This window comes from Ammospiza nelsoni, chromosome Z (genome assembly GCF_027579445.1).
Source record: "Ammospiza nelsoni isolate bAmmNel1 chromosome Z, bAmmNel1.pri, whole genome shotgun sequence".
NCBI classification, from domain to species: Eukaryota; Metazoa; Chordata; class Aves; order Passeriformes; family Passerellidae; genus Ammospiza; species Ammospiza nelsoni.
Genome location: NC_080669.1, coordinates 87693921 through 87709982, shown reverse-complemented (window position 1 = coordinate 87709982; position 16062 = coordinate 87693921). Strand labels below are relative to the sequence as shown.

Below are 16062 nucleotides of genomic sequence, written 5' to 3'. Positions count from 1 at the left end.
ATCTAATGTGGGGTGGTCACTGCCCTGGGAAGTGAACGTGCTTGCGAATTTCCATAAAGCATCACAGGGCTGCGTTACAGACAGAGGACTCTGAAAACCCAAGGAAAAAATGCCATTTTTGACTATTTAATTAAACCCAAAGGCTGTTTTTAAGCTATTCATTACCAATCAGCTGTAAATGGTGTATATTGAGAATGTTTTGGATCCAGCTTATTTTCACCAAGGAGTGGTGAACTCACATGGATTTCGGATGGAAAAGGGGACAGTGAAGGGAAGGTTACATCACATCACTCATAAACATCACTGCTAAAGGTTTTGATTAATTGCGAATTACAGGAGAGAAGGGTAATTAATGCCAATCAAGAGGGATTTGCAGAAAGTAGCCTGGAAGGATTTCACTCTTGCAGTATGACACGCTGTTCGGTGAAAGTCATGCTACGGGGACACTTGGCCTCTGCATGGAGTTTTAGTTAAAAAAAGGCAAAACCCTACTCTGTAAAACCCCAATAACCTTTATTTTAATTAAAAAAGCTGTCTGCATATCTGAGCTGTATGTGAAAGGCTCATCCTGCATCCAGGATATTTTCATGGTCCTGTGCAATGTGGGAATTTTTTAATCAATCACTTGCAAGGAGAGGTGAGGAGTCCTGGAGGAGCTGATTTGGCTGGGTGGTGCTGGGTGTGCCATGAGCACCCGTAGGTGCTGGAGCCAGGGAAGGTGCTTGGGGAAGGGGTGCTGAGCTCCCTGCTCCGGAATGCTGATGCCCACAGCTCCTCCAGGGAGATCTGCAAGTGAAGTCAAGTTACCTGTGTGGGCTTTATCAACAGATTTTTGCACTTCCCAGGGACTCTGCAGAGATTTTGGGGGCTTGCAGTGCATCCCTCTTTCTGGCAGGGGGTGGACACTGATGGTGAGCAAATAGGAAGAGCTTGCAGGGCTGAGCCAGGCCTGACAGAAGAGAAACTCAGAACTTTTGTGGGTCAATGCTGCCCTGCTGGATGGACCCCAGGAGCTGGGCAGGGGACTCACAGCAGCTCTCTGGGTGCTGGCACCTCTTGGAGCTGCTCTAACACCAGTGAACACTAACTTTTGAAGGGCTTTGCAGGGTTAGGTTAATTCTGCCGTGGGGCACATGCTGTAACTCCAGGCTTAGCCCCACAGAGGGGAGAGCTGTGTCTCACCAGGCTGCTCCAGCCCTGGCAGCGCTGTTTTGGAGCCTCCTGGGGCAAGGGGCTGCTGTGCTCAGCCAGGTCCCGGCTGCAGAGGGCTGCAGAGACACCCCCGAGTGCTGCCAGCTGCCACCAGCCCGGCCCAGCCCTGCCCTGCACACCTGCTGGGGCTGCTCTCAGGTGTGTGTTAGGGCAGTGCAGGTGACAGTGCACATCCCCTGTGCCTGCAACCTTGCTTTGGTTTAATTGCTTTTCAAAGGGTAGAGCAGCAAAGTGAAGCCAGAAGTTGCTGCACTGCCCAGAGCAAGTCGTGGTGTCACAGTCCACGAGGCAGTGGCTCCCCATCCCGGGAGGGACTGCCTTTTTTTGGGGGCCTTTTTTGCCCCAGATTAAAGACCAGATTGTTTATTTGCACTGTCCCATAGCACCTGGGGCTTTACGTACTTCTGCAGTATGGGGTGACTTACTGGAAGAGGAATTTTGCAGCAGGAGCAGGGCTGTGAGTGCACTCAAGACCTTGACGCTGAACTTGTCACTCCTAATTAAACCTGCAGTAACGAGCGACGCCGAGATGCCACAGAAGAAGTGGCGGGGAGATGTTGGGAATACACGAGTCGTTGGCTGTTAGTTACATGTAACACTATTGATTAGTCTTGGAAATCGTCCTGAAAATCACAGCTAACTAAAGAAAAGCCTTCAAGGGTACCCCCAGTGTTCCTGTTCTAGTGTCAGGGCCTGCCTGCAGCCCTCTGTGCTCAGTGCCAGTTTTCTGTCTGCCTTTGGTGACTTGGGGTTGGTGCAACGATGAACTGAACCCTTTTAATGCCCCTTCATTAGAAATGCTTCTAATGAGCCAGTGGATAAATGCTGCAGATGTTGCTTGTCCAAGCACTGCTCAGCTGCTGTGACAATTTATGCAAATCATCATCAGAGTTAATTTGGGCAGGGGAATAAAGTTCCACAAGGAGAAATGGAGCAGATTTAGTGCTGGTGGGACACTTGGAGCCATCCATCAGCGTGACAGCTCTTCAGGGGGAGAGGAGAACATCCCTGTGCCTCAAAGGCATCAGTGAAGCACATGGTTTGCTCAAATTCAGGGGCCCCTGCAGTGTTTGGGGATGGAGAGGCGCTCCCCAAAATTTAGGAGCCCTGCATTAAAGGAGGCATTGTCCGGGTGTGCATTTGTGTGTTTGTCCAGGGTCCATCTCCACATCATCTTGAGGATGATGGGGAATATGAGGGGTGGTGTATGCCCATCTTCCCTGGCTCTGCTGTTTGTTTTTGTACATTTTTATCAGCCCTGGGAAACATTCAATTTGCTCGTTCTCATGTTGAGGAATTAGAGATGCTCCTGCAGAGTGCCACTGTCTTTCCATTTACATTTAACACCCTCAGCAGGTTAGCACTTTCATTCTGTAGCTCAAAATGATGTTTTTTGTGCTTTTTAAGAAGTAAAACACTATTTATCCTTTTCCCTATCCCCAGAGCATGATACTGTTGTAGTGTGTGTCCCCCACTCGGAGCTGAAATGATGATTTGCCAGTCCTTTTGGTATTTGTGGGGATTTATGGTGAGGAAGAAGTTGATCTTTTGCTACTTGAGGTCCCTGTTTTGAGTGAATACCCTCTGGGCTCGTGCTGGAGATGCTGGATTTGTGTTTTTCCCCCACCAGCATTTGGTGCCGGCATCGGGCAGGGGAGAGATGCACGACCCTGGGCCATCCCTGCCTGCCCTGTCCCAGGCACTCTGCCACCCCTCGTGTCCCCTGCGAGGCTGTGCCAGCTGGTGGTGCCCAGCAGCAGGCAGAGGAGCCAGACCAGGCTGAGACACCGGGGTCAGCAGGTCCCGCAGTCACGGCACTGCTTAGGGAGCCCTGACCTAAATTTGAGCTTGGCTTGTCTGTCGGGCAGGGGAGAAATTGCTCCTGGGATGAAAGCCTCGTTCAGAGGATGGGAAAGCGAGGATTATGGTTTGCCATCTGCCTCCATATTCAGTAATGTAAATAATAAAAAAGGGTAATGATCCACAAGTCCCTCAATGGGGATATTTTGCTGCGTCATGGACAAGGCAGATTTTTCTCCTGAGCCACTGCCAAGTGGGGCAGAAGGGAAATTTAAGGCTGCAGGGCACCCAGAAGAGGCCCCTTTCCATGTCCCCCTCCTGCCAGCACGCATCCAGTGGCTCTTCCCAGCACCCAAGGGTGCTGCTGGTTTGCAAACACAAACAATTGGCCACAGCAGAGTCACTCCTTCCACAGCCACCTGTGGGACCCTGCTGCCATGGGCACAACAGCAGAGCCTGGCCCAAGCCACCTGTGCTGCTCAGCCCTGCTCAGTACCAGCCAAAATTAATGACGAGAAGTTTGTTTGGTTTAGCACAGAGGCTGAGAGAGAAGCTGTGCACATCCAGACAGGGGCTGCAAGTAAAATCCTTTGTTTGTTTGTTTGTTTGTTTTATATCTGGAAGAGCCTCTTTAAATGATCTCTGGGGAGTGATCTTCAATACTAGTTTAAAAAGGAGGATAGGGAACAGAAAAAATTACCCCCCCTGAGTGTGTGGTATGGCCACTTTTAGTTCCACTTACAGCTTGTACTTTCACTATAAAAGAGCACAGTTTGGGAAAACCTCAGTTTTAGTAATAGATAGCTTGTGAGTGAGAGCTGGAAGGTGGTTGTTGGTCTGTTTGAGTGTAAGCGGCTTAACCATTCACATGCTGGTTGTGTAAATATAAATATTCTCGGGAAGCCAGGGCTGACGTTTAGGCTGGTTTTTCTTTTGTGTGTATTTTTTACCCTGTTTGAAAGCACCCAGCAATACTGGACACAGAACAGTATAGAATTAGGTTAGCAATAAACCCACTGCAAAGGGAGAAAAGTAGAAGTGTGCTTGCTTTACAGAGAAAAATATACAGAGATTTGTCCTGATTTCCACCTTGTTCTAGTTAAAATTTGTGCATTCACCTTTGATTTTTTTAAAAAAAATCACTGTTTCTGTTTTCAATAAAGTCCTTCCATAGGATTTTCTTAACCTGCATGGAAGAGCCTTTGTCATGACATACTATGTCTTCATCTCTGTTACTGAATTCCCAGTGGTGAGGGGAATTGCTATTTTACTAGTTATTGCTATTTTATTGCATGAAAATGCAATATTTTGCTGCTATTTTATTTATAATTAATTTCATTCTGGGTTTGCTGCTGTGCCCTCCCTCTATCTGCATTTTGTTGGAAGGACCCGCCTGGAAAAATGCCCTTGACCCAGGAGCAATGAAAACTTCCCGGGGGTCAGCTGTGAGTGTTGGCATTCCTGAAATAACTCGGGGGATAAAAACCCAGCAATAATAACGATGGATTTGCTGATGTCCAGCTCTCTGTGAAGACTTGCAACAGCCAAACAGCCCAGACGAAGCTGAGATCCCTAGTTTTTAATAATTTTTACCTAATGGAAGATTATACAATTTTCTTAATGTAATGAAAATGATGCTCAGTCCGTGGAGTTGTAACTCCTTGCCTGCATCTCTCCTGGCTGAGATGGAGCACGCTGCCCAGAGCTTGCTGGGAGTGCCTTTGGCCAGCACTGAGGGCTTTGAAACAGTAAAACAAGACCTGCCTCTTCTAATTTAATGTTGGTTTTAATCTGCATCTGCAGCAGCAGCCTGCTAAAATCTAAATCAAATCAGGAGGTGGGGATTGAATTTATTAAGCTTCTGCTTAAGCTGTGGCGAATAATGCAAGAGGCAGTGAGAGCACTGTATGGCTTTAGTTTTATTGGGGATCTGGTTAAAAAAAAATGACACAGTAAACCAGGTTTAAAAAAAAAGGGTTTTTTTAGAGGCTGAGCATGCAGAGATATTTCTAGTTAATTTTAGCATATTGTTTAAAGGCATCCTTGAGGACTGAAGGGATCTTTTTCTTAAAAAAAACAAATTAAAGAAAGAGAAAATGTATGGAAACTCTGGAGAGTCTGGAGTTTGAGTGGCTTGCCCAGGGTTGTGTCTCCTGAGCCCAAAGCCAGGTCAATCCTTCATCCCCAGTGCTCCGAGATGGGGCCGTGTGCCCTCTCCCTTAGAACAAGCTCCTCCAGCAGATCAGGAGGCTGTTAAAGCTCTCAGGAAGCCTGAGCAAGGCTTGTGGAGTGGTGAAATGTTGCTGGAAATGTGATTATGGAAGCAGCAGCTGACAGGGATGCTCTCCCCACCCATGGATGGTTTTGGTGACCCTCTCACCCGAGTGGGTTGGTTTGTCAAAAAGAGGGGGTGTGAGGCAGTTTGGGGAGTAGGCTGCAGAGGTCAGAGGCAGGGAATGCAGGGGAGTGAGGGTGGTGAGCCCAGCGTGGCCCCACCGAGGGCTGCCCCAGCCTCCTCAGGCTCTAACTACAGCTGGCCTTGTGAAGATGGGCCCGTGACAGAGTGCTTGGATTCCAGCAGCGTGTGCCTGACATATCTGGGATTTATGGCTGGAAGGGAGGGCTGGGATGGGGGTTTGTGCGGGAGGGCAGAGGGAGGGGAGGAGCACAGCAGGATGAACGGTGCTCCCCTCTCCGGGTGTGTGCGTGTGCACGCACCACAGGAGAGCATTAGAGATGCTTGGGCAGCTGCATTCATTCACAGCAAGCAGCCTGTGCTAACAGCCTCCGGCTCTGCAGCAGGCTGGGAGCTGCCTGACCACCCCCTCGGTGTGGGGAGTGCCTGACCACAGCTGGAATCTGTAGCCAGGGTGTCCCCAGGGCCCCTGGGGCCTTGCAAACACCTCTGTCCTACCTGGTGCATGCTGTCCTATGTGGTTCATTCTGTCCTGTGTAGTGCATGCTGTCCTGCATGGTGTGTTCTGTCCTGTGTGGTGCATTCTGTCCTGTGTGGTGTGTTCTGTCCTGCATGGTGCATGCTGTCCTGCCTGGTGCATGCTGTCCTGTGTGGTACATTCTGTCCTGTGTGGTGTGTTCTGTCCTGTGTGGTGCATTCTGTCCTGCATGGTGTGTTCTGTCCTGCGTGGCTCCTTGCACGTGTGTGTGTGCACAAAGTCTGGGAAAATCAGTTATTATAATTATTATAATAATTGTTATTATTACTACTACTCTGTAGTGCTGTGCTGGTGATCTATGGAGCCTCCCACCAGCAGGCTGTGGGCAGTGGGTGCTGAGAGCTGTCACCCTCCTGTCACACCTGGGTGCCTCCTGGCTGGTGACGAATTGCTGAGGGGGGTGGCCCATGGGACCTCTTGCTGCTGCTGGAGCTGTACCCAGGTTTCAGCCTCTAAGTGTTGATAGGTTTCCCCATTCCAGGCTGCTCTGGGGTCAGTGTGTCCCTGTCTGCAGCCACCAGTGCAGGCAGGGCCAGGGCTCAGCCCAGCCCCGTGTGCAGGTGGAACATTTGCAAGGTTGCCAAGACCAGCAGCACCTTGTGGTTGAAGCTGCCCTGAGCCGGGTACATCCTGATCCTTGGCTATTTTGGGCACCTCTAGAGTGTGTCTGAATCTCACTTTTTGCCAGCAGAGAGCTGGCACTGGATGAATCCACAGTGGACCCCAACCAGCCCCTTCCCCACTGCAGCCTCCCTTCTTTGTGGCAGGGAGAGCACTGGGGGCCCATGAGGTGCTAGAGCTGGTGTGCTGAGAAAATTCAAGTTTTCACATCTTTCTCCCCACTCCCTGGTGAAACTGTTGTTCTGGGAATATGATTGTGTGGCTCCATTAACATCTAAAGGTTCCTGCTGCTGTAGCTATTGAGCAGCTCTAAAAATAATTACGTGTGATAACTATAAAAATCTATTGCTTTTCAGCTGCAAAGTGGCCTGTCAGGTGGTGGCTGCTGCTGTGTTAACTCGTTGGTTGCCACAAAATGTTGCTTGGACATTGTGTGCTGGGGTTTGGTTTCAAATGGAGGCCAAAACCACCTTTTGGGGATCTGGGGCTGCTGTCACTTGGGCTGGCTGGGACTTCCCCCAGCCCCTGGAGCTCTGAGTAGGAATAAGATTCTGCAGCTCCCACTTAAATCAGCAGGAGGAATAGGGGGGAGAGCTGCCCTAAAGGGCTAGTAAATCTGTGGGTGTTGGAGGGTTCCTGTTGGCTCTGTGGGCTGGAGGATCTCAGGTTTGTTGTTGCTGAAATGGCTCCTGAGGTATTAAAAAGTCTTTTTTCCCAGCCCCGAGCTCGAGGAAAAAGTCAAGATTCCTCAGCTCAGGTTTTCAAGGTTGTTAATTTGCTCTTATCTAATACATTCTCTTTCTGACCTGCTGAGGTCTGTCCAGCAGGTTGGTTGTGGCACAGTCCCTGCCTTTGGGGTGGTGATAGCTTTTTATGCTAAAAGCTACATGTACTTTATTTACAATAATTTTCTAATATCTATCACCTATGTTAGACACTCTGTCTCTATCCTAAACGAATCCAAAAGTGCCACCATCAGAAGATGGAGAACAAGAAGAAGGAGAAAGACAGGACATGCCCAGATTCCTCCATCTTGCCTCTTGAGCCCCCATTCTAAAAACCCCAAAATTCTACATTTTCACCCTGGGATAAATTCACGATCGTTCTACTCAAACTTTTGTGGCTTGTAACTCCTCACACAAAGTTGGTAATTGTTTACATGGGTTAAAATCAAAGGCACAGGTGTCTCTGACTCCGTGCCAAGGTCTCTGAGCCCTGTGCCAGGGTCTTGAGTCCTGCAGGGCAGCCAGAGCAATGTCCTGGGTTCTGACAGGAGGAGTCCAGCACCAGCCCGGCTCCCTGAGCTGGGCTGCATAGGTCTGCCTTGAGGCTTCCCCCTTGGTGGCCCTGGCTTTGTAGATGCAAAAAAAAAAGGTTAAATTTAATCTAATTCATTAATTCATTTAAATCCAGGTGTGTTCCTGGAGCCCGTTTCTGTGTTCACCTCCAGCTGAAGCAGTTGGTGTTGGTGTCCTCATTTGCCTGCCTCTGTCTGTGGCAGTGGGTTTGGGTCAGGGCTTGCTCTGTGGGGACCAAACTGCCTTTTTTTGAGCAAATAAACACACTTTGGTGTAGGGACTGCTATGGGTGAATTGAGTTATTTCATAAAAGCCTTCCGGAAAGCTGGTGGGTTTTTTTTCCCAGGGAAATGAAATTCCACGTTTACCTTGAAACTTTGTCCTGCTTTGTTAGATTGGTAACGAGCCAGTGTACACCTTGTCCAGGAGAAAATTAGACTGAAAAATTAGACTTCTGGTCTGTAATTAACCCCAAGAACTAAAACTGGATTTATTTTTTCTTTTACTAAAATAAATGGTTTAGCTGCATTGACTTTACAATAAGTGTGAGGCTGTATTAATGGAGAATTAATTTATTTCTCATTTAATTTCCCGAGGTTGAATCGTGTTTAAACTTTTTCTTTATTTTCTTTTCCACCTCTCCAGTACACTAGGGTTTGGATTCCTGACCCCGATGAAGTTTGGAGATCGGCAGAAATTATCAAGGATTACAAAGAGGGAGATAAAAGCCTCCAGCTGAAACTTGAAGATGAAACTGTAAGCTTTATTCTTTTTAGCAATTTAAAGCTTCGAATTAATGTGTGAAGAAGCCGGAGCCTTTTCATAGCTTCTGTGAAGTGGTTTAAAATGTGTTTTATTGCCTCAACACTTTCACTTTTTCCCTGCCTGCTCCCTCCCTAGACACTTGTGTTACAGTAGGTTGTGAGAAAAGCCCTTGACCTCCATCATCTCTTTTCATCTCCTGGCAAACTGGTAATAGTCTGTGATACCAGGATGTATTTTTTTTAATAGCAGCAGTATGTCAGAAGTGCCAGTTTGTGCTTTTTGCTGCTGAACAAATTGTGGAGAGCACGGCTGGTGGCATCCACTCAGCCTCGGGTGCTGATGGAAAACCCACACACAGCTCAGAGGGGGCTGCTGTGCCACAGCTTTCTCCACGCCTCAGTTTTCCTCTCTGAGCATACTGTTACATAAACTCCTTTTTTCTCCGCTTCATTTTTAAATGAGAAAAGCTTTTAAAAGGGAAAAACATGAAACTCATTTAAATGTAGATGTTTTCTAGCCGGCGCTGGTTCCAAATGCACAAACAGCCTGGGCTGTAGCGTGAGTACAGCCAGCAATTAATCATCCCCAGAGCAGGACACAGGCTGGGGAGGAGCAGCTGCTCCCTTTTCCACACAGCCTCCTGGGGTGGGACATTGGGTGACAGCAGGGAATTGCCAATGAAGTTAACCACGGCATTTGCATCAGCTGCAAATTCAGTTTATGGGAAGGGAGCAGCCGTGCTGTGTGCCCACCACGAGCTGCCTGCTGTAGCGGGAAGAATAAATACATTTTACATGAAGAATTGCACCTAAACCATCATTCTTCAGTGAGCAGGTGGGGTTTCCTGAGCTGTCTAGAGTGTGATCTGCTCCATTGCCTGGCAGAGTTAGCAGAGACCACCCACTACAGATCCATATGTGCTGAGCAGGGCGGGTGATTCCCATCCCCTCCACACCAGACGTTTCCCCACTGTGGGGAGCATTTCCACCAGATTGCTTGATGGAGGATGGAGAACAGGAACGAGCTGTGGTAGATGAGGCAGTTTGTGAAAGCAGTTTTTCTTTCAGAGCAGCTCCGGCTCGGGCTGTTGGCTGTGTGTCAGTGTGCCAGGTTTGCAGAGAAAGTTGTTGATGTTGGGGTCTGCACCTAGTGCTTGGTGCTGTTGCTCCTTCCTCGCTTGGTTTTAGCTGCTTTTGTTGTCCTTCCCAGTTTGCTCTTCCAGCACAGGGCAGCTTTCTGGGGAGGATAAAGGACGGAGGACGCTTGATGCCTTTTTACCTTCCACAGTGATAAATCTGGATGAGGAGGTGCACAGATGCCACCCTGCAATCCCTTGGAAGCACTAGGCATAGAATCATCATTTTATTGTGGAATGGTTTGGGTTGGAAGGACCTTAAAGTTCATCCCATTCCACCCCCTGCCATGGGCAGGGACACTTTTCACTATCCCAGAGTGCTCCAAGCTCCATCCAGCCTGGCCTTGGACATGTCCAGGGATCCAGGGGCAGCCTCAGCTGCTCTGGGCACCCTGGGCCAGGGCCTCACTGCCATTACAGCAAAGAACTTACTCCTAATATCTTACCTAAGCCTACTGTCCTACAGCTTAAGGTAATTCCCCCTTGTCCTGTCCCTGCCTGCCTTGTCCCCAGGGGCTGTGCAGCTCTCCTGGAGCCCCTGGAGGCCCTGGCAGGGGCTCTGAGGTGTCCCTGGAGCTTCTCTGGTGCAGCTGAACAGCCCCAGCTGGGCCAGGCTGGCTCCAGAGCAGAGGGGCTCCAGCCCTGGCAGCAGCTCCGTGGCCTCCTCTGCACTGGCTGCAGCAGCTCCAGCTCCTTGTGCTGCTGGAGCCAGGGCTGGGCAGTGATGGGTGCCTGGGTGCCCATCTCACCCACAGGAGCTCCTGTCTTCCACCTGTGCTCAGGCTGCCAAAGTACACCTGCTGCTATTGCTGGGTGCTACAACCCCCATCCTCCCCTCCTGGCTGAGATCCCCTGCAGTTTTAGTACTTGGATAGGAATTATTTTTTTCCTCTTCAATCTGGATATTTCCCTGGAATCTAATGGGGCTGATGAGCCCTGCAAGGTCAAATCTTTTTGTGCAGCTGAGTTCAGGATCAGCAACATTAAAGTACAAGGTGATGAAAGGATTACCAGGTATTGTAGGTAGTAGCTTAATAAGCCTGTCACAGTCATGGTGAAACATGGAACATCTCATTTTGGGGTTGTGCAAGAGGCCTGAGGTCTCTGGGAGTGCCCTGTTTGATGCTTTCCTGTGTGAAGTCCTGCCTGGATCTGTGTCATGTTGGACTGAAAAGCTCTGGCAAAGGGGAGCAGCACTTGAGTGCATCAGGTTGGAGATACCCAGCACATGTACCTTCAGGGGATTCAAAGCTGTTGAAAGCCTTTTGTTCCTGACAGCCACCATGCATTACCCAGCTGTTCAGTGCTTCCTTTTGTCCTTGTGCTTTAAGTGAGTCTTCATGGGTTTTGTGGCTCCTGGCTCTGCTCTGTATGCACGAGAGCTCCCTCCGAATGAGGAGCTGGCTGTTAAATATCACAGGGCATCCCTGGTGTGTTTGCCATTAAGATGTGAGACTGAGTGCAAACTCTTGAAAATTGGCATTGACTACGTGGATAAAACCAGCCTGAGGTTGTCAGACACGCTGAGGGAGCCTCTCCTTGTGCACTTGGGTCAGCCTTCCTTGTGCTGTTTGCACGGGCAGGGATCCAGTGCAGTCACAGTGGTTTTGCTTGGAAGCTGGGATTCCTCCCTTCTGATGGGAGCTGAGCATCAGGCCTCCCTTCTGAGACACCCTGTGGGAAGCAGCATCACTGGAATTTTTTTTTCCCTCCTCTGTAAAGAAAAAAAATGCAGTTTTTCTTTAGTTGATGGTTCTGTTGCTTATTTGGGAATGAGTCAAAAATAGCATAAGGCTGCCCATATGCCAACTTCAGCAGCATAACCTGGCTCCTCAGACACTTCAGCAGCAGGGACTCCGTGCTTCTCCATGTCCTCTCTGCCTCAAGGGGTGCCAGGTTTCAGGTATAAAAGTAACCTGAATTAAAAATGAGCTGAGAAATTGCTCTGATGGTAAAAGCATGGTCTAGTTTGGAATGAGGCTGCTTTTCCAAGGGCAGGACGATGCTTATATCAGGTGAAGCTGTGGATTTCTGTCGCTGCTGTCACTGCTCAGAGCTGGCTGAAGGCTGTTTGTCCCAAGGCTGGCCTGAAGATGACTCAGGTGTGGCCAGGTTGGTGCTTGTGGACCATCAGTATCCACCAGGACCATGTGGTGATCAGCTCACAGCCATTACCAGAGGGGTGACCTGGCAGTCTGCCATGCAAGTCCCTGCAGCATTTATCACCAAGGGGTTTTTAATTTAATTTAAAATTAAAGAGCAAAGTGTGTCAGTGTTTAACACTAGCAGGAGTTATGCCTGGAAAAGATACAAGCCATTAAAGGAGCTGTTGTCTTTTTGTGTTCCTCGTGTGTCTCCTCAGCTGTATGAATATCCCATCGACCCGCCAGGGAGTGAGCTGCCCTTCCTACGCAACCCTGACATCCTGGTGGGGCAGAATGACCTGACAGCCCTCAGCTACCTGCACGAGCCTGCCGTCCTGCACAACCTCAAGGTCAGGTTCCTCGAGTCCAACCACATCTACACCTACTGTGGTGAGTGTCCAGAGCACACCTTCAGCTCCTCAGGGGTTGTGGGGCTGCAGAGGAGCCCCTTGAGACCATCAGCGTGAGGAAAGCCTGGGGGTGGTGGGTTTAGTTTTGAGTGTGTGTGAAACCAGAGGTGGTTTCTGAGGGCTGGTGCACTGTGACCTTGCTGAGCTCATGGTCCACCTGCTCTTGGTGGGTGCATCCTGTCACATGAGTTTGGGGCCAGCCTTGCACGTGCTTGGCAGCGTCCACAGGGGAAAAGAAGGAATTAAAAAAGCAGTGAACATGGCATTCCAGACAGAGAGATACTACTGAGGAATGTCCATAGCAGGTTTTCCTCAAGAAAAAAATGTAAAAAACTTCCAGTACTCCATTTCCTTCTTTTTCTTCATGGCTTTGGAAATTATTTAACTCCCAAATTCAGAGTAGGAGAAGGGCAGGTGTGAACTTGGGCTTGTGATTTTTGGGGAGAGTGCTTTGCCAAAGCTATCCAGGAAAGCAGTTACCTGTGCATGGACAGCCACAAGGTGCAGCTTGAAAAATTAAGAAGAAAGGAAAGAAGGCAATTCACAGAATCCCAGACTTGTTTGGATTGGAAGGGGTTTTAAGGATCATGTTCCAACCCCTGCCATGGAACAACTTCCATTGTCCATGTTGCTCCAAGCCCTATCCAGCCTGGCCTTGGACACTCTGCCAGGGATCCAGGGGCAGCCACAGCTGCTCTGGGCACCCTGGGCCAGGGCCTGCCCACCCTCCCAGCCAGCAATTCCTTCCCAATATCCCATTTAGCCCTGCCTCTGTCAATGGGAAGCCATTCCCTGTGTCCTGTTAAAGCTGGTGTGTACAGCTGTGACTGGGGTTGCAGAGGAGAAAACTGGCAGAGGAGATGACTTTTTAAAACAGTGCCCTAGAAATATGTTGTCTCTGTGGGTCTGAGTAATGTTAACTTTCAGTATTTAATGATGTGTAGTGTTGGATTGCTGGCATAACTTGCAGCCTCTTGCAACTGCACATGTTCCCTCAGTCACCCACAGGCCTGCTCTCACCCAAAATCAGTGAGGTTTTGTGAAGGCAGCTTCTAAGAAGGTTCATGATTGTCTGGAGCACAGCATTGATGGGCATGCAGGCGTTTGGGCTGGGTAGGTTTGGTTGCAAAGCTCTGCCTGGCTGCAGCATGCCTCGTGCTTGGGTTATAAGGTGGCTGCGAAGGGCAGGAAGGTGCCTGTCTGAAGTGAGCAGAGCCCTTCAGCTTTGTTTGCTTCGTGATTTTGGTGAGTCAGGGAAATTGTTGGGTGACCTGAGCAGAACCAGGAAGCCAGCAGGCAGGAGCAGGGCTTGGGGAGGAGTGAGGCCGCTGGGTCAATGTCCTGCAGGGCAGCTGCTGGGACAGTCACTGCCCTTTGCCTTTCCTGGTGTTTGCTGCAAGCTGAGAGCTCCTGTGCTCCTGTAGTGGGTGTGTGCCCGAGCCCTGGGCTGGCTGGGCTGGGAGCACAACACTGGCCCCACAGCCAGGTGCAGTGGGGACATTGGAGGATTGGGGACACTGGGGACGTTGGTGGCACTGGGGGCAGTGGGGACACTGGGGACATTGGGGACATCACTGGGGGATTGGGGACATTGAGGGAATTGGGGGACGTTGGGGATTAGGAACATTGGCAGTGGCCCCACAGCCAGGTGCAGTGGGGACATAGGAGGACTGGGGACATTGGAGACAGTGAGGACATTGGAGACAATGAGGACATTGGGGACATTATTGGGGGATTGGGGACATTGGAGATATTGGGGGCATTGGAGGCAGTGGGAACATTGGGGACATTGGAGGCAGTGAGGACATTGGGGACATTGGGGACTTGGGGATCATTGGGAAATTGGGAACATTGGGGCGATTGGGAACATTGGCACTGGCCCCACAGCCAGTTATACAATGCTGGCCCCACGGCCAGGTGCATTGGGGGACTGAGGACACTGGGGACACTGGGGGCATTGGGGACAGTGAGGACATTGGGGACATTGGGGGCATCATTGGGGGATTGAGGACATTTGGGGGACTGAGGACATTGGAGATTGGGGACATTGGCACTGGCCCTACATCCTGGAGCACAATGCTGGCCCCACAGCCAGGACCAGTGGGGACATTGGGAGACTGGGGACACTGGGGGCATTGGGGGCAGTGAGGACATTGGGGACATCACTGGGGGACTGAAGACATTGAGGGATTGGGGACATTGGGGATTGGGAACTTTGGCACTGGCCCCACAGCCAGGAGCACAACGCTGGCCCCACAGCCAGGTCTATGTCGCTGGCCCCACAGCCAGGTGTACAGCGCTGGCCCCACAGCCAGGGGTATGTCACTGGCCCCACAGCCAGGAGCGCAGTGCTGGCCCCACAGCTAGGTGTATGTCACTGGCCCCACAGCTAGGTGTATGTCACTGGCCCCACAGCCAGGAGCGCAGTGCTGGCCCCACAGCCAGGTGTACAGCGCTGGCCCCACAGCCAGGTGTACAGCGCTGGCCCCACAGCCAGGAGCGCAGTGCTGGCCCCACAGCCAGGAGCGCAGTGCTGGCCCCACAGCCAGGTGTACAGCGCTGGCCCCACAGCCAGGAGCGCAGTGCTGGCCCCACAGCCAGGTGTACAGCGCTGGCCCCACAACCAGGAGCTCCTGGAGCTCCTTGCAGGCACAGCTAAGACCTGCCCGACCCAAAACTCCCCAGAGGTGGAGCTTGGATGCACAGCAGCTCCCTGGAGCCCAAGGGGAGTGCACGTGTGGCTTGGCCTCTCATCAGCTCCCTGCTCAGTGCCCAGAGCTGGAGAGGAGGCACACATGAAAACCTCAGAGCAGGCTCTGGCATTCCTTCCCTGTGATTTATGTATTTCAGTTTCATTTGGGCACATTCTTTGTTAGGAGTTTTACTCACAACCCAGGCCAGGGGAAAACCCGGGATGTTTGTTTGGGTCTAGCAGACCTTTGGTTGCACAGGAATTGCTTTTCTGTAGTGCTGGCTCAGGCTGTGTTGATCTCTCCTCACCCCTTCTTCAAAGCCTGTCTTCACACAATGGAGATTATTGTATATTTTTGCTCTTCTCACCAATTTTGTGCATCTCCTTTGCAGCTGTACAGGGGTTTATTGCCTTGCTATTGAAGGGGATGCTGAGATAACAATTACGAGCCCTTACCCACTCACTTTCTTTGTTAACTCTCAATCATTGCATTTTAAAGACCTTACTGAAGCAACTAAGACAAGCCCTGAAAACCCAGAAATACCAACCCCCTGCCTGTCTGTCTGCCCTCAGGTATCGTGCTGGTGGCCATCAACCCCTATGAGCAGCTGCCAATCTACGAGCAGGATGTCATCTACGCCTACAGCGGCCAGAACATGGGGGACATGGACCCCCACATCTTTGCCGTGGCTGAGAAAGCCTACAAGCAAATGGCCAGGTCAGGGGGGATACCCAGCCATGGGGATTTGGGTAAAAAGTGGGCAAAAATGCCATCAAATGCTCCAGATACTCCGTGAAAGCAAAGTCGTGAAAGACAGTGTGCTGGAGGTCAGGTATTTCTAATTAATTCTGCCTAATGACTTGATCCCAGTTCTGTACCCAGGCTGCTGGGCTGATAGGGTCCCTGTGCTCCTCAGGAACTCAGAGGTTCTGCAGGGGATCCCTCTCTTCTTGCTTCTTGGATGAGTTTCCTGGAAGAAATTCAAACCACTCTGCAAATGTCATATTTAATAGCTTAGAGGAAACCACAT

At 50.4% G+C, this 16062-nt stretch overlaps 1 protein-coding gene across 1 annotated transcript in view; it reads left to right on the top strand.

The window, feature by feature from the left end:
* MYO5B (myosin VB) overlaps positions 1-16062 on the top strand; it is a 149933-nt gene that overhangs the window by 20127 nt on the left and 113744 nt on the right. Inside the window, exons 2-4 of the mRNA XM_059491981.1 lie at positions 8531-8641; positions 12148-12319; positions 15605-15749. Coding sequence (XP_059347964.1) covers positions 8531-8641; positions 12148-12319; positions 15605-15749 — 428 coding nt within the window. The remainder of the gene's footprint in view (positions 1-8530; positions 8642-12147; positions 12320-15604; positions 15750-16062) is intronic.